The following is a 23,046-nucleotide window of genomic DNA, read 5'->3' on the forward strand; positions in this document are numbered from 1 at the left end:
GCCGCCGTTTCCTTTGGGCCCTGGCAAAGGGGGTTGAGCAGGCGGCTCTTATCTCCATAGCGCAGCCGTGCCCAGTGCCTTTTGGAGAGTGTGCGCCCGTGTGTGTGCGCCCCGTGTGAGCACCCCCAACGTGCACCCCAACGTGCACCCCCTGTGCCGCACAGCGCCCATCGGAGACCCCAAAACCAGAGGAGCAGCTGCAGACCACGGGGCGCATCATGGGCAACTGCATCGTGGTGGTGAGTGTCTCTCCCCGCTCCATCTCCGCGGTGATTTCCCACCGTGCCGGACACGGCGCCGCGTGCGGAGCGCTCGGTGGGTTCGCGCTCGCCCACCATGGGGTTTGCGCCCCCGCTTTGAGGCTGGAAGGAAATTGGGTGCGGTGGGACAATCGCACGGCGCTCGAGGTGTCACCGCAGGCGTCGTCCCCTCCCCGCGGCGTGTCCCTCCCTGATAAACCGCTGGCTCGACCCGCACCGGGGTTGTGTGCGAATCCATCGCTGGGGAGCGGCGGCTCATTGCAGGGGACACTTCAAGTGACGCCGTGGGACGTGGGGACATCCCCGCGTGACCCCGCGTGGTTTCGTTCGCAGAGCCCCGGTGTCCTGGAGAGTGACAACTCCCTGGACCTGCTGGACATCATGGGCAACTTGTCCTACGATGACAACAACGTGACCTTCCTGGACTACGACGCCGCTCCCTGCCACAACCAGTACTGCCCCGTTTTCCAGCGCGTGGCCCCCCCGTTCCTGGCCGTCACCTGCGCCGCGGCCGCCGCGGGCACCGGCGCGCTGCTGCTGGCGCTGGCCAAGCGGCCCCAGGGCTGGCGCTGGCCCCGCGGCCGCGCGCTGGTGGCCCAGCTGGCCGTGGCCATGGGCCTGTTCGCCGCGGTGCTGCCGGCGGTGGCCGTGGGCGCCGGGCAGGGCTGGCGGCTGGGCGGGGGGCTGTGCAGGGTCACCCACCTGCTGTGGCACTGGAGCCTCTTCGCGCAGGGGCTGCTGCTGGGCAGCGGGTGCTGCTGCGGCAGCGCCTGGCGCCGCTGGGACCCCCGCAGCCGCCGCTTGGCCGTGGGCGCGTGGGCCGGGGCGCTGGCGCTGGCGGCGCCGGCGGCTCTCACCAGCGGCACGGAGGCGGCTGCGGGGACGAGCTGCGTCCGCCGGAGCGTGGACGTCCTCTCGCCGCTCTACCTGCTTTACCTCGTGCTCTGCGTCGGGCTGTTCCTGCTGCTGCCGGCGGCGCTGCTGGCGGCCGCGCTGGCCGTGCCGCGGCTGCGGGCGGGCGCGGGCGCCGGCGCGCTGTTCTTCGGGCTCTGGGTGCCGTACGGCGTGGGGCTGGCCGTGGATTTCCTGCTGCGCGCCCGGGTGCTGCAGCCCAGCTGCGGCGCCTTCGAGCGCTTCGACTACGCGCTGGGGCTGAGCGAGGGGCTGGGGGTGCTGCACTGCTGCCTGGGGCCCGCGGCGCTGCTCGCCGCCCGGCTCTGCCGCCGCGGGGACGGCGCCGGCGCCAGCTGCTGAGCTCCCGAGGTCCCCACGCCAGCTCCCGGTCCCCTCAGTGTCCCCACCAGCCCCGCTCCCATGGGATGGCGATGCCGCTCCCAGGCTTGGCGCTTCTCTCCATCCCATTCCTCAGCATCCCAGCTCTGATATTTGCGCAATGATTTGGCCCTGGGTGCCTCAAGCATCCCCTGAGCCCCCAGGGGGGTGTCAGCCCCATGTACCCGCAGGGCCCCCCGGCTCTATAGGGGTTCCAGAGGCAGACAGTGGTGACAATGGGAAGCAAGGGGACTTTCCACTCCCTCCCGAGGAGCTGAGATAAGCGTCGCATCCAGATCATCCAGCGGGAATTAAACACAATATAAATGGCTGTGAGAGCCGCTCGCCCAGCGCGGTTAACGGCGGCGACCGGGGGGCACGGGGGTGACATCCAGCGCCTCCGGCCGCGCTCCCCCGCGCCGGGGGGACGGGAAGCGGGGGGCGCGTGTTCCTTGTGCCTCCGAATGAGCAGGAAAAGCTCCTCACGAAGCTCCGCAGCGTATTACTGGAAAGCGAGGTGATCCGGATCCGGCGCCGGGGGCGTCCGAGCCGCGCTGCTCCGCGCCCACGAGGGACGGCGCGTGCGGTCACGGGGCACACGGGATGGGACACGGGTGTGCGCGGGGGGGGCAGCGGAGGGGGGCGAGTGTGCGGCCGTGACCCGCCCGCCCGTGGGGCCGGCGTGGGGCACACCAGGAGCTGCCCCGGTGGAGCCAAACCCCGCGGGACCTGGGGGCTCATCCCTGGGAAACTGGGGGGCTGACTCAGTGGGGAACAAGCCCACGTTGTCCCCAAAATGGGGAGCGGAGAGCATCCCGCTGTCCCTGTGTCCCTCTCAGCATACCCGTGCGAGGGCCCTGACCCCCCGCCCAGCGCCACCGTTGCGGAGCCAAAATCCCCCCCCTTCCCCAGCAGCTCTGCACAACCGCCCCGTCCGCTTGCAGGACACACGGACACCCAGAGCACCGACGCCCTCGCAGGCTCCTCCGCTTCGCTGCGGCTTCTTCTGCCACCTGGTGCCCGCAGCTCCGGCTCCGTCTGCCCACGACGGAGGGAGCCGAGCGCGGGGACGTGCCCGGGATCAGGGTGAGGGCGCCGGGGCAGCTCCCCCTGTGCTTCTTGGTTGTGATCAGTCGCTCTGGGGGGTTTGGAGCAGAGGACCAGGGTGAAGCCACGAGGCGGGGGGCACAGCTCCAAGGGAGCCCCGTGCGGGCGGGTGACCCGGCCGCGTGACAGCGCGAAATCGCTGCCGTGCCAGCACCGGGGGGGACGGGGCTGGGGGGACGTGGCTCCGATCCCGTCCTCCGGTTCATAAACCCACGGGCAGCCCGCGCCGAGGCGGCTCCTCTCCCGGCACCGACCATGCGCCGGCTGCAGCTCTGGGTCACCGTCCTGGCCGGGCTCTCGGGGATCATGGCACAGGAAGGTAGGGGTGACACTGGGGACAGGAGCCAGCGCAGGGTGGGGGGACACAGCAGCAGCTCTTGGGGTCTGGGGGACGCTGTGCTCAGCACAGGGGACATCCCCGGGTCACCCAGAACAGGGAAGGCTCAGAGGGGTCTGCAGGACCCCCCAGCATCCCATTGCGTCCCCTCTCTCGCCCCCAGACCTGTACCGCAAGGTGTTTGTGTTCCGGAAGGACCCCAGCGACGCCTACGTGGTGCTGCGGGCCGGGCTGGAGCAGCCGCTGCACAACTTCACGGTGTGCCTGCGGTCCTACACCGAGCTGACGCGGCCGCACAGCCTCTTCTCCTACGCCACCAGGGCGCAGGACAACGAGATCCTGCTCTTCAAGCCCAAGCCCGGCGAGTACCGCTTCTACGTGGGGGGCAAGTTCGTCACCTTCCGCGTCCCCGAGGGCCGCGGGGACTGGGAGCACGTGTGCGCCGGCTGGGAATCGGCCACCGGCATCGCCGAGTTTTGGCTCAACGGGAAGCCCTGGCCGCGCAAGGGGCTGCAGAGGGGCTACGCGGTGGGGGCCGAGGCGGCCATCCTGCTGGGGCAGGAGCAGGACGCCTTCGGCGGCGGCTTCGACGTCTATAACTCGTTCTCGGGCGAGCTGGCCGATGTCTACCTGTGGGACACGGGGCTGTCCCCGGACAAGATGCGGGCGGCTTACCTGTCCCTGCGCCTGCCGCCCGCCCTGCTGGCCTGGAAGAGCCTGAGCTACGAGGTGAAGGGCGACGTGGTGGTGAAGCCGCGGCTGCGGGAGGCGCTGGGGCCGTGAGGGCGGCCGGCGCGGGGCTGCGGTGGCTCAGCCCCCGGTGTCCCCTCCCCGTCACCCCTTTGCCTCTATAATCCACCAAAAGGAGCTCCGGTCGCCACATCGGGAGGTTTTAGCTCAATGGGAAGCGGTGTCAGTGCCCAGCAGCACTTTGAGGGGGAAATCTCATCCGTGTGAGTGTGAATGTGCTGGTTTGACCGAAAATGGGTTAATTCTCCTCATGCAGTTACAAACCTTTCTTTTCCATCACTCGTTATTTGGACTTAGTCTGAGAGCAAGAGATCCCAGCCCAGCCCAGTTAATGTGTTGAATTGCTCTGCTCTGAGAGCCAAGGACACTCTGAGCTCTGCCCACAGGGGTGAGGCAGCGAGGAAGGGGATGGACGGACAGAGCTGGACTGACACCCACACCGAGCAACCAGAATGTTCCAGCCCATTAGCATCACGCTAATTATTAAAGGAGAGTTGGGAACTTGCGGTTGGCTGTTCCGATCTCTCTGGGGTAGCTGGGAAGTTCAGTCGGGACGTTTAGTTGGGCCTTTTGCCATTTTGCAGAGGCCTCTGGGCTTTTCTGCCTCTTTCCCTCTTTTCTCTCTCTGGGATGGGCTGTGGGACCAGGGGCCGTTTCCTGGGACTGGCTGCTCAGCGTGTTCATGAGGAATCACCTCGACTATCTTTTATTTCTATTATATATATATATATTTACTAGTAGTGTATTAGTATTTTGTTATTTTATTAAACCGTGTTTATCTCAATCCCAGTTTCTCCCTCCCCTTTGATTCTCTCCCCTATTGGGGTGAGTGAGCGGCTGCGTGGTTTAATTACCAGCTCAGGTTAAACCACAGCAGGGGGACACCGGGATCTCCGGCACCGAGGTGATGGAGCCCACGCACAACAGCCCCGTCCTCAGCTGGAGAAACTCCCCGCACGATGGGGAACCTGGTGCCATCCGGACGAGCCGCAGCCGCCATGGCTGTGACCCCCCTTTCCTGCTGTGTAACCCCCAAACCCGCCCAGCACCACATCAGGGAACAAACGGGTTTGAAAAGCAGCAAACGGTCCTTGACAAAGCTCCTGTAATTAATCAGAAAACTCGTTAGCGCCAGAGGAGGAATGAGGAAGGGGCTGGGGGGGCGTCCCACTCCCGGGGTGGGGACAGGGCCAGGTACCCGCACACAGAGGGACCGGGCGAACCGAATCTCGAGACGGGGGAACCGAAACTCGGAGCCGGGGGAACCGAAACTCGGGGCCCCGGGAACCGAACTCGGGGCCGGGGCAACCGAATCTCGGAGCCGGGGGAACCGAACTCGGGGTCGGGGGAACCGAACTCGGGGCCGGGGGAACCGAATCTCGGAGCCGGGGGAACCGAATCTCGGAGCCGGGGGAACCGAAACTCGGAGCCGGGGGAACCGAACTTCGGGCCCGGGGAACAGAACTCGGGGCCGGGGGAAACCGAACTCGGTGGCAGCCGGAACTCGCGCCCGGGCTCCCGCTGCCCGGGGGCGCCGCCCCGTGTCCCGGCGGCCGGTGCGGCCCCGGCGCTGCCGCCCGCTCCGTGCCCGCCCGCTCCGTGCCCGCCCGCGCCGCCGCGCTCCGCACACGCTCCGCACACGCTCCCCGGGCTCCGCTCCGCCGCCCGCGGCCTCCTCGGTACGGCGGGGCGGGGCGGGGAGGCCGCGGGGAGCGGAACCGGGAGGGGCGGGGGATCCCCGGGGGCCTGACCTTGCGGCCGGGGCGGTGCTGGGGGGGCCGGCCGTGATCTCCGCAGGGTCCCCCGAGCGACCCCATCCCGGTGCCCCCCAGGCGATGGGAGCGACCGAGCCCCCCAACTTCTCGTGGGTGTCGGAGGGGCGGCTGGCGGGGCTGGCCATGCCGCGGGAGCCCGGGCACTACCGGTTCCTGCTGGCCCGGGGCGTGCGGCACCTGGTGTCGCTGTCGGAGCGGCCGCCCCCGCACCACGGCTGCTGTCCCGCCATCCGGCTGCACCGCCTGCGTGTGCCCGACTTCACGCCCCCGACGCCCGGGCAGATCCGGAGCTTCCTGCGGCTGGTGGAGGAGGCGAACGGGCAGGGCGAGGTACGGCGGGGACCCCGCGGGACGGGGGGAGCTGGGTTACCGCCCTTGGGAACGCCAAGGGGGGCAGTGGCTGGGAGACCAGGGTCCGGTGTAAGTTGGGGAATGAGCTGTTGGAGAGCAGTGAAAAAAGACCTGGGGGACAATGGTACCTGGGGGGGTTAGAAGGGGGTGGTCAGTAGGTCAGAGAGGTTCTCCTGCCCCTCTGCTCTGCCCTTGAAAAAAGGGTTGAGTTCAGATACTATCAGGATACACTTGGGGAACATTATATATATACATATACATGTAATATACAGCCATAGCACCCTGAGAACACCCTATCCCGTCTGATCTGGGAAGCTAAGCAGGGTCGGGCCCGGTCAGTACTTGGATGGGAGACCAGCTGGGAACAGCGGGTGCTGTGGGCTGAGCCAGCACTGGGCCCTTGTGGCCAGGAAGCCAATGGGACCTGGGGTGGGTTAGAAGGGGGTGGTCAGTAGGTCAGAGAGGTTCTCCTGCCCCTCTGCTCTGCCCTGGGGAGACCACACCTGGAATCTTGTGTCCAGTTGTGGCCCCTCAGCTCCAGCAGGACAGGGAACTGCTGGAGAGAGTCCAGCGCAGCCACCAAGATGCTGGAGGGAGTGGAGCATCTCCCGGGTGAGGAAAGGCTGAGGGGCAATGCTGGGGGGCACGGGGGCTGCGGCGGGGCCAACCGCGTCCCTCGGTGCCTCTGACGGTGCCGCCGGCCAGGCCGTGGCTGTGCACTGCATGCTGGGGCACGGCCGCACCGGCACCATGCTGGCCTGCTACCTGGCGAAGGCGCGGGACCTGAGCGGCGCCGACGCCATCCGGGAGATCCGGCGGCTGCGTCCCGGCTCCATCGAGACGCGGGAGCAGGAGGAGGCCGTGATCCGGTTCTGCAGGTGGGTGCGGCCCAGCCCTGTGTCAAGCCGGGAGGGTGGCCGCGCGTCCCAATGTAGGAAACGATCATCTTGCCGATAGAATGGGCCCAGGCGGGATCTCTCAGCAAAGCGTATTTTATTAACCATTTTCCAAGCCTGGGCGTTCTACCTAATGGTAGGCACATGGAGTAGGGCAAAAATCCCCGCTCACCAGTACGATCTGCCCCACTACAGCGATGGAGAGGACGGCGAGGAGGCGTGAGCGTGGCCAGCGCTTCGATGGAGACGGTCACCATGAGATGCTGGAGGAGCCGTTCCAAGCCCCCGGGTGCTGCTGTCCGTCCCCTCCACATTAAACAACTCTCCTGTGGCTTTTCTGCAGGACTGTCTGTGTGTAACCGGTGGGCGGCTGTCGTGGTTTAACCCGAGCTGGCAATGCAGCCAGGCAGCCGCTCACTCACCCAATAGGGGAGAGAATCAAAGGGAAGGGAGGAACTGGATTGAGATAAACACAGTGTAATAAAAGAACAAAATACTGAGACACTACTAGTAAATATATATATATAATAGAAATAAAAGATAGTCGAGGCAATTCCTCATGAACACGCTGAGCAGCCAGTCCCAGGAAACGGCCCCTGGTCCCACAGCCCATCCCAGAGAGAGAAAAGAGGGAAAGAGGCAGAAAAGCCCAGAGGCCTCTGCAGAATGGCAAAAGACCCAACTAAACGTCCCGACCAAAACTCCCCCGAATGCACCAAAAAGAGCAAAGAGAAGAGAGAGCCGGAAACTGGAAGGCCCCACTCTTAAATAATCAGCATGTCGCTAATTGGCTGGAATAGTCTTATTGATAAATGTGGGTGTCAGTCCAGCTCTGTCCGTCCATCCCCTTCCTCGCTGCCTCACCCCTGTGGGCAGAGCTCAGAGTGTCCTTGGCTCTCAGAGCAGAGCAATTCAACACATTAACTGTGCTGGGCTGGGATCTCTTGTTCTCAGACTAAGTCCAAATAACGAGCGATGGACAAGGAAGGTTTGTAACTGTGGTCTCGGCCCTTGGGGAGAACAAGCGGCTCCACTTGGGGCCCTGGAGGGGCCCAGGCTGGTCACCCCCACCGCGGTGACACGGCGGGCAGGACGGCGGCCAGGGCAGCGCACAGGGGCCGTCCCGGGCCGTTGATGCTTAAACGGAAGCTTAGACCAAATTTAGGCATCTCTGTCCAAAAGTCCAATCCTGAAAATCTCTTCTCAGCCTCTCCTAACCTTGGTGGCATTTAAATCCGAAGTGCAACAAGTGTCACCGTCCCCGTTGCCGGGCGCGCGGCACATGGCTGGGAGCGCCGTGTCTGCGCCGCGGGCTGGCGGGGCCGTCACCTCTAACACCCCAAACATCGCTCTGAAACCCCAAAATCTTGTCGTCTTCCTTCAGGAGCGAAGCACCGGGGTGGTGGCACCGGGCACCACTCAGAGCTGTGACACCAGGGCGGCTGTGACACCCCAATGTCCCCCTTGCCTGGACTCAGATCCTCCCTCAGGACTTGGAATGGGAATGGTGGGGACAGAGGTGACCGGATGGGTCTTCACCATGGGGTGCAGTGACCTGGGCATGGGGTCTTCGCCACAGGGTGCGGAGCACCCCAATAATCGGGGTAGAAAGCCGGTAGCGCTGCGCTGTGCCCCACGACCCTTCAGGAAACACCCGTGTCCCTTGCACGGGGCTGTGACACCGCACCAGGACATGGGGCCATCCGGGGTGCTCGATTCTGCCTGAACCCCTTGTCCGGGGGTCCCAGCCCCACGCCGGGGGACGGGGATGATGGGGACAGCGCTGTCCAGCCACAGCGCCTAAGCCCGTGGGAGCCGCTGGACTCACATGGGCCCGTGAGATGCAGGAAAGCAGCTTAACCACAGAATTATTTACTTTAACTCCTCTTACTTTAGCTCTGTCCTTAATAGTCTCCCAGGCTCAGGGGGCCGGGCCAGGCCGGGGCGATGGGGGGACTGTGGACCCCCCTGGCGCAGGGAGGGGGTCAGAGCGGGGGGCTGTGCCCCAGCAGCGCCAGCGTGGCGCTCAGCTCTGCAGTGGTGCCGCGGAACGGGCCCCGGCGCGGTGCCGACCATGGCCGCGCTCGGCCCTCGATGGCACCGCGGTGACGGCACACGGGGGAGCGTCCCCTACCCCGGGAGACCTCCCGGAACCCCCGGGCTGGCGGGCAGCCCAGCTCCGGCTCAGCCTGGCGGGATGGGGACACCGGTGGCCATCCCTGTGCCAGGGACGCACTTAGGGTGGGATTAGAGGGGTGACGGCCGGGATGGGGAGCGGTCACGGGGCACCCCACGCCCCACGCGTGCGGGGTACGGTGCGGTATGGCGGGGAAGGGCTCGGCAGGGCATGCCATGGGGGACATTGAGGGGACGGCGTGGGTGCCACGCGTTGCCGATGCCCCCGCCACGCATATGAATGTGTCATGAATGAATTCAACTCTCCCTTTAGCTATAGCTTTATTCAGCGTGACTGTAGATAAGGGCAGCAGCAAACGGTCATTTTAAAAATAAGTACCAAGGCCTCCTATTTGCTCTGAAGCGGTTTGTTTTATTTTCAGGGAATACTGTTTAATTTAATTGTTGTGATTCCCGTGTCCCAGGGGTGTCTCACACCCCCATGTCCCACTGTTTGTTTTAATTTCAGGGAATGCTGTTTAATTGTCGTGATTCCCGTGTCCCAAGGGTGTCTCACACCCCCATGTCCCACTGTTTGTTTTATTTTCAGGGAATGCTGTTTAATTTAATTAATTGTCGCGATTCCCGTGTCCCGCCCGCGCTTCCCTCCGCTCCCGCCAAACCACAACTCCCAGCAGCCCACGCGCTTCCCGCTGCCCCGCTCTGCCATTGGCCGCCTCGCGAGCGCCCGGCGCCGGGCTCCCCATTGGCTGTTGCCGTGGCAACAGGCGGCGGGGGGCGTGGCCTGAGCGGCCCCTCCCTGCGCCGCGGGTTTGTTTGTGGCGGCGGCGGCCGGAGCGCGGGGGCGGAGCGGAGCGGGCCGGGCATGAGGAGCGGCGGCGGGACGCGGAGCCGCCAGCGCCCCCCGCCCGGGGCCGCTGCGCCGTGGGCAGCCCGGCGGAGCCCGCCCTGAGGCGCCGGCCCCCGGGGATACCGCTGCCGGTGACCCCCCGCCGTTCCCTCGCCCCGTCCCGCCGCGGGAGCCGCCGGAGGGGGAGCTGGGCTATGCGGTGGTGGCTGCGCGCCGCCGTCCTCAGCCTGCTTGCCGGCGTTGAGGGTGAGGAGCGGGAGCCCGGGGTCGCGGGGTCGCGGTCGCGCTGCTGGCGGAACCGGCGCGGGGTTCCCGGGACGCGGGCGGCGGCGGGAGCGGCGCACGTGTTGCCGCCGGCGGGGAGGGGTCGGCGGGCGGGGGGCTCGGGCAGCTCAGCCCTCCCGCTCGGTCCCCGCAGGCAGCGGCCAGAGCCCGGCCCGGGCCGTGGTGGGGCGGGTCGGGCAGAGCGCGGTGCTGGGCTGCGACCTCCTGGACGCCCACGAGGCCCGTCCCCCGCTCTACGTGATCGAGTGGGTCCGATTCGGCTTCGTCCTCCCCATCTTCATCAAGTTCGGGCTCTACTCGCCGCGGGTGGACCCGGAGTACATCGGTGAGTCCCGGTGGGCGCTTATCCTGAGGGACCCTCGGGCTGGCTCCGGTGTCCCATGTCCCCTCTCTCCTTGTCTGGGCCCCAGCCGAGGGCTGCTGCTGTCAGCCCACATTAATCACGCTCCCGGGGCCGTGGGGAGGTGCTGGGCTCTCCCTACACTCCAGGACAGCAGGAGGGGACACGGTGGGGTTGGGGGTGTCCTCACGGCAGGGCAGAGTCCCCTCCTTGTGCAGCAGCAACAGGGATGGCTGGAGCGGGAGGCAGAAAGGTTGTGGATACCCAGCCTGGGGGGCGATGCAGCCCCCAGCCCAACGGGAGGGATCCCACGGCGCTGGAGCTCCTGGCGCATCAGCCCCCGCTGTGGACAATCCCAGCACCGCCCACTCAGGACCAGGGACCTGGTCGTGGTCCTGGCTGCTGCTGCGGCCGGTGACACCGGGATGCCCCGTGCCAGAGGCCCCGGGTACCCGGGCGCTGCCGCGCCGGCGCCTCAGCCCGTGCGGGTTGCTTGAGGACTGAACCCGGCGAGGGGATTTTGGTGAAGCTGCTGATTGTTGGTGCTGGGGTTTGGAGGGAAGGGCTGTGGCGTGGGAGAGAGATCACAGAGTCACAGGATGGTTGGGGTTGGAAGGGACCTCTAGAGATCTAGTGCAACCCACCGGTGTTCTCTTTACGGGTATTTAAAGCGAAGCAGTGGCGGAACCTGAGGGATCCCTGCGAGCACGGAGGTGAGGACGCCGGGAGCGTCCCTCGAGGATGGGGACGGGGAGCAGGGGAAGGGCTGGTACCTGGCCGGTGTTTTGGGCTGAGTCTGGCCCCAAGTACCCATGGCAGCGATGCACCAAAATCCTCCCATGGTATGCATAGGTCAGGAGCCAAACCTCCCTGCCGAAACCAGCCCTTGCCTAAAAAATCCGCGGCAGGCTGAGGTTTGAGCCGAGCCCCAAACTGGCTGTGGGCAGAGCGGCGATGCCTCTTGGGCTGCTCGGGAGGCAGCTGATTTTGGGGCACACCTGGGGCTCTCCCCACCTGAGGACACCTTTGCACTGCAGCCAGCCCTGAGCCGGCCCCGTGGGACCGGTGGTGACAACAAACCCGCCGGTGACGGTGCCAAGAAGGCACCTGCTTTCCCAGGAGGTTCAGCCTGGGCTCCTGTTACCTGAGCCGGCACCGCGGGGCCCCCTGGGCTGCAGGGGCTCCGGTTACCCAGGAAGGGCCTGGCAGGCTCCCCACAGCCCCCCCGTGTCCCTGCTGCCAGCGTGGCCGGGGGGGCTGCCCCGGGGCTCAGCGCTGGGGGAAGGGGGCTGTGGTTGTAATGAGGACGAGGTGGGTGGGCAGGGGGGCTGGCGGCCGTCACCATGGCAGCGGGGCGCCTTGTTTTCGCTCCTGTGGAAGGACGGAGGGACGGGCAGGGGCCGCGGGACAGATCAGACCCTCCTCTCAGCCCTTCCCAGGTGCCACCCGGAGGAGTTTGGGGAGCCCCTTTGTGGCAATTCGGGGCATCCCAGTGATGGGCTGGGCTGCTTGAGAGCCCCTGGGGGAGCAGGGTCAGCTCTCCCCCCGTGCCACCATCCCGCGGTGTCACGAGCCGCTGTCCCCTGCTGCCGGCCGGCCCGGAGCGGGGCTGGTGGCACCAGGTCCCCAGCAGCAAGCGTGGCTGGGGCTGCAGCCCCTTTGTGTCCCTCTGAATGCCGGTTACCAGGGATGCTGGTGCGGAGGGCAGCGGCCGTTTTGTTATCAGGAGGAGGAGGGGGCTGGGGCCGCACGGGGGATTAGGGGGAGGCTGGGGGCGTCCCCAGAGCGCTCTGATCCCTTCCAAAGGGACCTTTGTTCGGCGCCTGCTGCTCCCGGGGCTGCGCGCTGGCAGCTGCCGGCGGGGACGGGGCTTTTGGGAGCTGCCCCCATTCCCAGGGCTCGGCGTGGGAGCCGCCTCTGGGCTGACGGGGGGAGGCCCCTTGTCCCGGGGGTCTTTTGCCGTTGCTCCCACCCCTCTCGCTGCTTCTGCCACCCGTCTCGCGTTCAAGGTTTGCTTGGGGTGTTGCTTTGTGCTCCGGGTCGGCGATGCTGCCGGAGGCACCGAGACACGTCCGTCTGTCCATGGGATCACCGTGGGGCTGGGTTAGGGCAGGAGGACACGCCGTGGGGCTGGGAGATGCATCAGGGGCTGCAGGGATCCATGGGCACTATCAGGAAGGGTTTGCCCATGGTTGTGCCGTGTGTCCCCAAACCACGCAGCCTGTGCCCGACCCAGCCGGCCCGGCCCAACCGCGGTGCGCGGTGACACCAGCGCCGGAGCAGCGCTCGGCAAAACTCGCTTCGTTGGCAACGCTTCATGCCGCGGGGAGCTCTGGGGCGTCGACAGGAGCGTGGCGGTGCCGAAAGCTGCACGCGGTGCTGCTGGCGCTGTGCCGGGAGCAAGGCCGCCCCGGCAATGGCACGTGTGGGGCTACACCCATGTCCCCAGTGCGGGGCAGCAATCTGGGCGGCGGGTTCCTGCAGCGGGTGGGGGGCGCACAGCCCGTGGGTGCCGCTGGCTGCGCCCCCCGGCCGGGGCTGAGCCAATTGCCCGCTGCACGCCTGAGCCGATTATGGCTCTGATAATAGCCCAGGGGATTAACGGGCTGCGCTCGCTGCCGCTTTGTGCCCTTATCCTCCTCCTCATCAAAGAGGCCGTGGGGCGCGGGGCTGCTGCTGGCGGGGTCCCCTGCTCCGGCAGAGCCCCCCACCGCGGCCGTGCCCCTCCATGGCTCCGTCATGCTCGGCCCTGCGAGGCGGGCGAGGGGTTCAGCGTGTCCTCCCCGCACTGTGGGGACAGGGGACAGTGCGGGGGTGCCCGGGGCTTAACAGGGCTCCTGAGGGTGAGGCTGCCGGGGGGGTCCCGGGGGCCGGGGCGGCCGAGGCTGCGGGGGAAGGGTCCCTGACGCCAGGCTGAGGGTGCGGGGGGGATTTGCAGAGGGGCCGTGGGACCAGCTGGAGTGATGCTCGGGGTGTGCAGACCCACCGGGCTGGGGTCCCTGGCCCTCCGTGGGGACAGGTGACGGAGCCCGGTGCTGCAGCGCTGGGTGTTGGTGTGAAACGTCCACCGCCCGTTTGGCTTCTGTTCCCCGTGGTGCCGGAGAAGCCGGAGCGTGGGAAAGGCCAAGCGGGGCAGTCGGGGAAGCCGTGGGGACACGGTGACCCCCGAGCCGGCGGTGACGGCCGCGTGTTGGCGCGCAGGTCGCGTGCGGCTCGAGGAAGGCGCCTCGCTGCGCATCGACCTCCTGCGCGCCGAGGACCAGGGCTGGTACGAGTGCCGCGTGCTCTTCCTCGACCGGCACAGCACCGACGCCGACTTCCAGAACGGCACCTGGATCCACCTCACCGTCAACGGTACCGCTCGATCTCACCCTTGGGCGCTGCTCTGCTGTTGTGGTTTGATTGCGGGGTGACAATAAAACCGTGGCAGGTGTATTGTTAACCCCTCTCCCCACCTTCAGCCCCTCTGTCTCCCCCCGTCCCACTAAGGACAGGGGATCGGGAGGGAAAGAAGGACAGGGAGAAGAGAGTTGGAAAAATTAAAAGTATTTACTAATGCTACTGGTAAAATAGAGAAAATAATACAAAATATACAAACCCAATGTTGAAAGTCCCGGCAACTGCAGAGCCGGCAGCTGAAGTCCTGGACTGGATTCTCCAGCCAGCCGGAGCTGGATTCAGTCCGTCACTGGCCTCAGTTCACAAGCCGGCAGCCGAAGTCCTGGACTGGACTCTCCAGCCAAACGGAGCTGGATTCAGCCTGTCACTGGCCTCAGTTCACAGGGACGACTCGCAAGGTCCTCTCCTAATGTCACCATAAGGAAACGGGGCGAGATCCTCGTGATCTCCCACTTTTACATGAAGTATCAGGTGAATGGGATGTTATACTCAGTTGGTCAGGTTTTGGTCACCTGTTTCTCGTTGCCCCTCTCGTGGATGTGCATCCATCCTTATCAATGACCTCACATCCCATTGCTGTGTCTACCAAACATGGATCTGGCTTTCAGGAAAATGCAGTTAATATGAAGCTTTAGCTAATTCACTAAAAGAGAAACTTGTTTTTAACAAACCCAGGACATCTGCCCAGCACCAGCCAAGATCTCTGAGGGCTGAGTCTGGATCCAAAACCTTGGCGTAAGAGTCTGGACTTGTCTTTACAGCCCCCCCCACCTTCCTGGAGACCCCCCCTGCATTCGTGGAGGTGCGGGACCGGGACGCGCTCAGCCTCACCTGCACGGCTGCGGGCAACCCCCAGCCCGTCGTCGTCTGGAAGAGGAGCGACCTGGCGGTCCAGAGCGGGGCCACGGTGCAGGTGGGGATGGCGAACCACGCGTCACCCGCTCCGCTCGGGCGCCTGTCCCCGCCGCGGTGGCACCGCCGCTATTCCCGAGCGGCTTTGCAGGTGCGGAACGGGACGCTGAGCATCGCCGCGGTGGAGCGCGCCAGCGCCGGCACCTACACCTGCCACGCTTCCAGCAAGGAGGGCACCGTCACCCACACCACCCGCGTGCTCGTGCAGGGTAAGAGCGCCCACGGGGACGCCCCGCGGGGCACAGACGGAGCCGTGTCCCAAGGGTTGGTTTTGGGGCGGGTGTGATGGGGTTTGGGAGGAGATGGGGCTGTCACCTCGCCCTGGCTCTCACTGTCCCCTCTGCCCCACGCTGCAGGGCCACCCGTCATCGTGGTGCCGCCCCAGAACGTCACCGTCAACGTCTCCCAAGATGCCTTTCTGGCGTGCCAGGCTGAGGCGTACCCGGGAAACCTCACCTACACCTGGCTCCAGGGCAGCAGCAACGTCTTCCACCTCAGGTATGGTGGGGACGGGGCGGCACCGAGGTGGCCACGGGCTGGTCCCGGCGGGGACGGGGCCGCCGTGACCCTGGATCTGGGTGCGTGCCGTCCTCCTGGGGCCATGGGGACGGTCCCAGCGCCACCGACCGCGTCCTCCCCCCGCAGCCGCCTCCAGGCTCGCGTCCGCGTCCTGGTGGACGGGAGCCTCTTGCTCCAGCGAACGACCCCGGACGACGCCGGCAAATACACCTGCATCCCCAGCAACGGGCTGTGGAAGCCGCCTTCTGCCTCGGCCTTCCTCACGGTGCTGTGTAAGTGCCCGGTGAGCCCGGGCCACGCTGTGACCAGCCCAGGGGGTGACACGGGGACCTGCCGCCCTCACGAGGGCCCCGGTACCCTTTGTTCCCGCAGATCCGGCGCGGGTGACCGCGATGCTCCCCGAGACCCACCTGCCCAAGGGGATGCGGGGGGTGATCCGCTGCCCCAGCAGCGCCAACCCGCCGCTGCTCTCCGTCAGCTGGACCAGGGACGGGCGCCCGCTGGAGCTGGACAAGGTGCCACCGCCCGCACCCACGTTCCCTCCCTCCCCAACCCCTCGTCCTGACCCTGTGTCCGGCTCTCCCAGCTCCCCGGCTGGTCCATGACACCGGACGGCTCCATCATCATCGCGACGGGGAACGACGACGTGCTGGGGGTGTACACGTGTACCCCGTACAACAGCTACGGCACCGCTGGCGAGTCCCGGCCCACGCGTGTCCTGCTCAAGGTGAGGCCGGGGGGGCCCCTGTGGTCTCCTGTGCCCCCGTTGTCCCCCGTGTCCCCATCCCACCCTGTGCCCCCCATTCCAGGACCCGCCGGCCTTCACGCTGCGCCCCAAGGAGGAATACTTCCAGGAGGTGGGCCGGGAGCTGGTGATCCCCTGCGTCGCCCGTGGGGATCCCCCCCCCACCATCACCTGGCAGCAGGTACGAGCCGCCGCGCCGGGGAACCCGCCGAGCCCTCCTGGGATGGTGACGCTGCTTTTGGCCGCGGGGGTGTCACTCCCTGTGTCCCCAGCAGTGTCACATCTCTCCTGGTTCCCGCAGAAGGGGCTCAGGGCATTTATGTTGCCTTCTGAGAAACCAATGCAAAGTTCCTAAGCCGGGTCACATCGAGTCGTGTTTTCCCCGAGGCCCGTGGGGGGGTGGCGGAGCAGCCGTCCTGGCGCTGGGGGTGGGCGCGGGGTCTGGCGCCGTCAGCGTGTCCGGTCGTTGCCGTGCAGGCGGGCGGCGCGGGGAAGAGCAGCGCCCGGGTGGACGGGAACGGCAGCCTCGTCCTGCGGCCGCTCGCCAAGGAGCAGCACGGGCGCTGGGAGTGCACGGCCGCCAACCGCGTGGCCAGCGTCAGCGCCGCCACCACCGTGCACGTGCTGGGTGAGTCGCCGGGGCGTGGGAAGGGTATCGGTAAGGGGGGTGGGGGGCGGGATGCCGGCGCCCCGGTGCTGGCGGGGGAGGGGAATGCCAAGGGCCTGGTTTAACGTGAGCTGGTGTTGCAACCACGCAGCCGCTCACTCACCCCAACAGGGGAGAGAATCCAAAGGGAAGGGAGAAATTGGATTGAGATGAACACAGTGTAATAAAATAACAAAATACTAAGACACTACTAGTAAATATGTATATAAAATAGAAATAAAAGATACTCGAGGCGATTCCTCATGAACACGCTGAGCAGCCAGTCCCAGGAAACGGCCCCTGGTCCCACAGCCCATCCCAGAGAGAGAAAAGAGGGAAAGAGGCAGAAAAGCCCAGAGGCCTCTGCAGAATGGCAAAAGGCCCAACTAAACGTCCCAACCAAAACTCCCCCGGCTGCGCCAAAAAGAGCAAAGAGAAGAGAGAGCCAGAAACTGGAAGGCCCCACTCATAAATAATCAGCATGATGCTAATGGGCTGGAATACTCTTATTGATAAATGTGGGTGTCAGTCCAGCTCTGTCCGTCCATCCCCTTCCTCGCTGCCTCACCCCTGTGGGCAGAGCTCAGAGTGTCCTTGGCTCTCAGAGCAGAGCAATTCAACACATTAACTGTGCTGGGCTGGTATCTCTTGCTCTCAAACTAAGTCCAAATAACGAGCGATGGAAAAGGAAGGTTTGTAACTGCATGAGGAGAATTAACCCGTTTTCAGTCAAACCAGCCGCCCGGTCTGACCCATGTCCCTCTGCCCCCCAGGCACCAGCCCTCACGCCGTCACCAACGTCTCCGTGCTCCCGCTCCTCCTGGCCGCCAACGTCTCCTGGGATCCCGGCTTCGACGGGGGTTATTTCCAGCGGTTCAGCGTCTGGTACACGCCGCTGTGAGTCCCCACGGCCCCCCCGCTGCCCCCCAGCCCCTCCGCCCCGCCTGCTCCGCTGGGCTCACGGCTCCCACGTCCCCTCAGGGTGAAGCACCCGCCCCGCGCCCACCACGAGTGGGTGTCGCTCTCGGTGCCGGTGGGGGCTCAGCACCTCTTGGTGGAGAATCTCCAGCCAGACACCAGCTACCAGTTCAGCGTCCTGGCCCAGAACAAACTGGGCAGCGGCCCCTTCAGCCAGATCGTTACCTCCGTGCCCAGGGGTAAGAGGCGGCTCCCCAAGCCCCCTGTCCCCCCAGAGCCCTCCGGCACCCGCGAGGCTCCCGTTGTCCCCCCACACCGGCGTCCCCTTTCTCCTCAGGCCTCCCAGTGACCACAGTGCCTCCGGAGCCACCGGCCATGACCATGCGCGTCTTCCTGTCCCCGCCGCAGGCTCTGAGCGCCAACGCGACCGCGCGCGGGGTCCTGCTGCGGTGGGACCCCCCCGGCCAGGCCTCGGTGGCGCTGAGCGGGTACGCGCTGGAGCTGCGGCAGGACAGGGGCGGATGGGAGGTGCTGGATCGCTCCATCCCCAGCACCGAGACACAGGTGCTGGTGCCGGGACTCATCAAGGTGGGAATCACAGCGTGGGGGGGGTGGAACAAGGGTGGGGGTGTCGTGGTTTAACCCGAGTTGGCGATGTGACCACGCAGCCGCTCGCTCGTCCAATAGGGGAGAGAATCAAAACCGGAAGGCCCCACTATCAATAATAATAATCAGCATGATGCTAATGGGCTGGAACACTCTGGTTGCTCAGTGTGGGTGTCAGTCCAGCTCTGTCCGTCCATCCCCTTCCTCGCTGCCTCACCCCTGTGGGCAGAGCGCAGAGTGTCCCTGGCTCTCAGAGCAGAGCGATTAAACACATTAACTGTGCTGGGCTGGGATCTCTTGTTCTCAAACCACGTCCAAATAGCGAGCGTGTGAGCGATGGCAAATTAAGGTTTGCACGAGGAAAATTAACCCATTTTCAGTCAAACCAGCACAGGGGGTCAGGTCCGCGTTGTCGCTGCCCGGAGATGGGACATCAGCTCAGTTCTGTAGCCACGGTGCCAAGGATGCTCACGGCCCTTTGCTCCCCCAGGACGCCTTCTATGAGTTCCGCCTGGTGGCCTTTGCCGGCAGCTACATCAGCGATCCCAGCAACACAGTGAACGTCTCCACGGCAGGTGAGACACCCGCTCGCCCCGCTGTTTGTCCCCGTGGCGCCGGTGGCACGATGGGGGCCGTGCCCGCCGTCCCGGCGCTCTGACGGGGTCTCCTGTCCCCCAGGTATGGAGGTGTACCCGTCCCGCACGCAGCTGCCGGAGCTGCTGCCGCAGCCGGTGCTGGCCGGGGTCATCGGCGGCATCTGCTTCCTCAGCGTGGCCATCATCTTCAGCACCATGGCCGCCTGCATCATGAACCGCCGGCGGGCCGCACGCATCCAGAAGAGACGGCAAGGTAGGAGCCGGCATCCCGGAGAGCTCGGAGCCCCGTGTGTGGGGCAGCGAGACCCATCACCCAGGGAGGGGACAGGCCAGGGGGCTGGTGACCCACCGGGGTGGTCACAGTGCTGAGCGGGTGCTGCTGTGTCCTCATCATCACTTTTGAGTTGCTCGCTGTGTGATCCCCTTGTGTTCTCATGACCTTCCAGATCCACCACTCGTCTTCTCCCCCAGCAAGAAGCTTTCACCTCCACAGTAAGTCATGCCATGCCACGCTCCATCCCCGTCCCGCTGCGCTCCCCATTGCTCAGTCACCTGCCTGGGGGCGGAGGGACAGGTCGGGGGGGTTAGGAGCGGGATGCCGCCATCAGGGTGTGCTGTGGGGTGGGGAGGTGTCCCCTCCAGGGAGTTTTGTGTGAAGAAGGGAGCAGACCGCGCACAAGCAGCTCCGTCCAGCCGGCAGCAGCGGTGCAGGGTCACGGTACCCGGTGTCGCGGCGCGGGGGCAGCCAGGCAGGCCCGGAGCCGGCCGGGTGCTGCAGCCGCTCCCTCCTTCCCTGCAGCAATTCTGCTGGCGCTGGTAGCCCAGACAGCACCGTGAAGCTGAAGCTGCAGCCGTCTCCCTACCGGAGCCTGCGCCGGACGCTGCTGTGGGGCGAGAAAGCCGGCACCAGCCTGGGGCTGAGCATCGCCGGCTCCCGCTACGCCGTGTACGAGAGCCACGTCGGGGAGCACGTGCCCCTGGAGCGCATCTGCCGCGGCCCCGACGGGCGCTTCGTGGTGGAGACCGAGGCGCAGGAGAGCGGCCGCGGGGCGCTGGAGCCGTTCACCCCCCGGGACCCCCAGCCCTGCGTCCAGCCGCCCGCCGAGGAGGAGCCCGTGTGGCGCAAGGGGGTCTCGCTGCGCCCCCGGCCCGCGGGGCAGCCCCACCGGGACGCCAGGTACCGCCGTGGCCGCTACTTCGGCTACGGCAGCAGCAGCAGCCCCGTGGACGAAGCCGCCGCGTTGTGCATCGTCGACATCAGCCCCGTGGCCTCCGCCGCCACTCTGCCTTACAGCACCACGGAGGAGCTGCGCGGCACCCCCGGCAGCGCCGGGCCCTGCCAGCGCCCCGCCAGCGCCCTGTGGGACTCGCTGCCCCTCGAGGGCTCCCCCCGGACCCCCCCGGCTCCCGCCAGCCCGCCGGTGCAGAGCGGGATCCTGCAGTACCTGAGCCTGCCCTTCTTCAAGGAGATGTGTGTCGACGGCGACTGGCCGGAGGAGCCGGCGGAGCCCCCCGACGCCATCAACCAGCCCGAACCCCCCGCCAGCCCCGCGCCGGGCTCCGGGGGCTCCGCGCAGCGCGTGGGGCGGACGCTGTGCCCAGACTGCATCGACACGTGTGCCAACGCCACCTCCCCGCCGGCCACCGCGTTCCTGCGGCCCCCCAGCCCGCCCGTGGTTGCCGCCAAGGCCTCGCTGCCCGGCACGGCCGCCTGGCCCGGCTCCCCCGGCCCGCAGCCGCCCGCCGGCGGCAGGACTGAGCCCGCGCCCTCGGCCGGCACCGTGGAGCCGGTTCCCCCGGAGAAGCTGCCGCGGGGCAGTTTGACCAGCCAGAGCAGCGGCCGGGGCAGCGCGTCCTTCCTGCGGCCGCCCTCGCTGGCACCGTCCCTGGGGGGCACCGGCGGCTCGGTGGCGGAGGAGGGCAGGGCGAGGATGGATCCGGCGCTTGGCGGGAAGAGGTGAGCCGCGGGCAGGACGCCGGCGACGAGCCGGATCATGCCAGGGCCGCTCTGAGCCTGTCCCGGGGTGTCCCGGCATAGAGCTGCCTCCCAGCGCCTGTGGCACCTTGGCTGCTGCTCCCTGGGGTCACCCCCCGGTGTCCCCACCTTCCCTGCCCCTGGGGACACCCCCGTGGGGTCCCCACATTCACTGCCCCTGGGGACACCCCCAGCGTCCCCCCCTTGGGGCGTGGGCACCATTCTGACCCCCATTCCCGCAGGAGGAACACGTCGGTGGACGAGAACTACGAGTGGGACGCGGAGCTGACACTGGAGTCCGACATCCTGGCGGCGCTGCAGCTGTACCGGAGCGGGGACCCGGCACGGCCCGTCTCCACCATCGCCCTGCGCGACCTGGAGCGCCAGAGTGAGTGCGGCACCCCAGCCAGGCGGGGCTGGCAAACCCTCCCATGGGGAAAAGGGGGTGTCAGGGCCCTTTGGCACCCCCGTCCCCGCACACGGGTGCCGCAGCCAGGCCGGACGCTGCGTGTCTCCCTGCAGAGCCCGGCGGCGGCTCGTCCCCAGTGAGCTCGGTGTCGGCGGAGGCGTTGGCGGCGGAGCGCGGCACGGCCCCGCGCCAGGAGCTGGCGGCCGCCCGGCGCCGCAGGGAGGGGGCCCAGCAGCGGCGGCAGCGCCTGAGCCCCCGCGGGGGCTGCGCTGATCGTTTTGAGCTGGCAACGCTGCTCTAGGGACCCCTGGGACCACTGGGCCAGGAGAACGATGCAGGGGGAATAAAGAGGCGTCAGAGCAGCATGGGCTCGTATGTGGCATCCATTGCCTGCCCCCCCGTGTCCCCTGCATCCCCCCCATCCCCTGTGTCCCCCGCCCCGTGTCCCCTGCATCCCCCACGGTGTCCCCTGTATCCCTGCCCCGTGGTCCCTACATCCTGACACCGTGTCCCCTGCATGCCCCCCGTGTTCCCTTCATTCCCCCCCTATGCTGTTCCCCGTGTCCCATCTTCTGCTCCTCCCCTCCCACCCCTACTGCCGGTGCCCCCATCGGCCCGGTCCCCATGCTCCGTGCAGCGTCCCCCCCTCTCCCGTGTCCCCCCCGCTCCCGTGTCCCCCCCGCTCCCGTGTCCCCCCCGCTCCCGTGTCCCCCCCGCTCCCGTGTCCCCCCCGCCGTCCCCTCCCTGCCCGCTGCCCCCCCAACACTTTCGCGGGCTGGGCGGGGCCTGCGAGCGGGGGCGTGGCCTGTGCGCCTCTTTCCCTTATATGGCCATGCCGCGGGAGCGCGTCACGGGGGCGGGGCCTGGAGCGCACTACGTCACCCCCGGCCGCGGGGTGTTCCGGGGGTCCCGGGGCTGCGCCGGGGGGTCACCTCGGGTCACCCCGGCTCGTCCCCGGCTCCCCTCGGGCTGCCCACGTTTGTCGCCCCCGCCCGTCCCCCAGGTTGTGCCCCGTGTCACTTCAGAGGCACCTCCCGGCTCTGTCCCCCTGGCCCAGCCACATGTCACATCATGTCCCCTGGTCCTGCCCTGTGTCCCCCTCGTTCTGCCTGGGGACCCTGAATGTCACCCCATGTCCTCTGCGTCAGCCCCAGGTCCCCCGCTGTGTTCCCCAGGGATCCTGCCTGTGTCACCCCTGGGGGTCCCAGCCCATGCCACCCCACCCCATGTCCCCTTATTGTCCCCATGCTGGCCCCGGGGCACCTGTCGCCAGATCACCCTGTCACCCCCTGGCTGAGTCCTTCCAGGATCCTGCCCCTGTGTCACCCCCATGGGACCTGTCCCCTTGCATCATCCCCCTCCTGTTCTCTGTGTCACCCTGGGCCTCCCGTGCCCCTGTGTCACCCTTAAATCTGTCCCTCCCTGTCCTGCCATTGTGCCACCCTCATCCTCTCACCGCTGACCCTGCCCCATTCCTGTACATCCACGTTACCCCCGTTAGCCTGGGGGGGGCACAGGAGACATCAGGGACAACACCCAACCCGCCATGTGTGGGACAGAGGGACACTGGCCACTGTGGGGACAGGGGGACACGCCAAGGGTGGTCTCTGCTGTGGTGGTGTCCTCATAACCGAGCGCTGGAGGCTGGTGGCACCTCAGGCTGGCGCAGGAGGGTGGGTGCTGAGCTCAGGGCAGTTTTTGGGTGCTGAGGGGTGGGTGGGGTGGCGGGGACGCGGTGGCAGTGGCCTTGCCGCCTGTTCCGGAGGCGGCCGGTGGCTTCGGGCCGACGTTTTGTTTGTTGTTTTGATGGCGCTTCCCATGGAGACGGGACTTGTGCAAGCGCCGTCGTCCCTCCCTGCGCCCCGGGGACACCGTGGGGCGAACCGGAGATGCTGTGTCCCCAGAGCTGTCCCCATGCCACCATGGCCAGGCCTTGGTGGTCCCCACCGCCACGTCCCCTGC

At 66.8% G+C, this 23,046-nt stretch overlaps 4 protein-coding genes across 4 annotated transcripts; all 4 read left to right on the forward strand.

Annotated features, from left to right (window-relative positions):
- Window positions 1-106: 106 nt before the first annotated feature.
- ACKR1 (atypical chemokine receptor 1 (Duffy blood group)) lies at window positions 107-2,146 on the forward strand. Its single transcript, XM_082073110.1, has 2 exons — window positions 107-239; window positions 594-2,146. Exons 1-2 carry the CDS (start codon window positions 219-221, stop codon window positions 1,512-1,514), a joined length of 942 nt encoding a protein of 313 aa, XP_081929236.1. The 5' UTR covers window positions 107-218; the 3' UTR covers window positions 1,515-2,146.
- On the forward strand, window positions 1,586-3,819 carry CRP (C-reactive protein; the record flags this gene model as incomplete). The annotated part of the gene is made up of 3 exons (XM_082073228.1): window positions 1,586-1,598; window positions 2,082-2,618; window positions 3,140-3,819. 3 exons carry the CDS (start codon window positions 1,586-1,588, stop codon window positions 3,757-3,759), a joined length of 1,170 nt encoding a protein of 389 aa, XP_081929354.1. The 3' UTR covers window positions 3,760-3,819.
- Window positions 3,820-5,255: 1,436 nt separating this feature from the next.
- Window positions 5,256-7,079, forward strand: DUSP23 (dual specificity phosphatase 23). The gene is made up of 4 exons (XM_082072882.1): window positions 5,256-5,405; window positions 5,559-5,831; window positions 6,558-6,730; window positions 6,944-7,079. Exons 2-4 carry the CDS (start codon window positions 5,562-5,564, stop codon window positions 6,969-6,971), a joined length of 471 nt encoding a protein of 156 aa, XP_081929008.1. The 5' UTR covers window positions 5,256-5,405; window positions 5,559-5,561; the 3' UTR covers window positions 6,972-7,079.
- Window positions 7,080-9,697: 2,618 nt separating this feature from the next.
- Window positions 9,698-21,459, forward strand: IGSF9 (immunoglobulin superfamily member 9). Its single transcript, XM_082072870.1, has 20 exons — window positions 9,698-9,980; window positions 10,153-10,344; window positions 13,561-13,713; window positions 14,520-14,671; window positions 14,762-14,879; window positions 15,027-15,168; window positions 15,316-15,461; window positions 15,562-15,704; window positions 15,776-15,916; window positions 15,999-16,115; window positions 16,412-16,562; window positions 17,354-17,477; window positions 17,562-17,737; window positions 17,836-18,086; window positions 18,595-18,679; window positions 18,783-18,953; window positions 19,147-19,192; window positions 19,500-20,657; window positions 20,918-21,063; window positions 21,198-21,459. Exons 1-20 carry the CDS (start codon window positions 9,929-9,931, stop codon window positions 21,383-21,385), a joined length of 3,852 nt encoding a protein of 1,283 aa, XP_081928996.1. The 5' UTR covers window positions 9,698-9,928; the 3' UTR covers window positions 21,386-21,459.
- The last annotated feature ends 1,587 nt before the right edge of the window (window positions 21,460-23,046 follow it).

This window comes from Streptopelia decaocto (assembly GCF_964273445.1).
Source record: "Streptopelia decaocto genome assembly, chromosome: 26".
NCBI classification, from domain to species: domain Eukaryota; kingdom Metazoa; phylum Chordata; class Aves; order Columbiformes; family Columbidae; genus Streptopelia; species Streptopelia decaocto.

What these genes read in the sequence shown, in the direction of transcription:
- ACKR1 (XM_082073110.1), top strand. Translation starts at nt 219, where the DNA reads ATGGGCAACTGCATCGTGGTG. An exon ending in TGGGCAACTGCATCGTGGTG is followed by an intron (nt 240 to 593) that starts GTGAGTGTCTCT and finishes TTTCGTTCGCAG; the next exon opens with AGCCCCGGTGTCCTGGAGAG.
- DUSP23 (XM_082072882.1), top strand. Translation starts at nt 5,562, where the DNA reads ATGGGAGCGACCGAGCCCCCCAACTTCTCGTGGGTGTCGGAGGGGCGG. An exon ending in AGGCGAACGGGCAGGGCGAG is followed by an intron (nt 5,832 to 6,557) that starts GTACGGCGGGGA and finishes GCCGCCGGCCAG; the next exon opens with GCCGTGGCTGTGCACTGCAT. An exon ending in GCCGTGATCCGGTTCTGCAG is followed by an intron (nt 6,731 to 6,943) that starts GTGGGTGCGGCC and finishes GCCCCACTACAG; the next exon opens with CGATGGAGAGGACGGCGAGG.
- IGSF9 (XM_082072870.1), top strand. Translation starts at nt 9,929, where the DNA reads ATGCGGTGGTGGCTGCGCGCCGCCGTCCTCAGCCTGCTTGCCGGCGTT. An exon ending in AGCAACGTCTTCCACCTCAG is followed by an intron (nt 15,169 to 15,315) that starts GTATGGTGGGGA and finishes CTCCCCCCGCAG; the next exon opens with CCGCCTCCAGGCTCGCGTCC. An exon ending in GCCCGCTGGAGCTGGACAAG is followed by an intron (nt 15,705 to 15,775) that starts GTGCCACCGCCC and finishes CGGCTCTCCCAG; the next exon opens with CTCCCCGGCTGGTCCATGAC.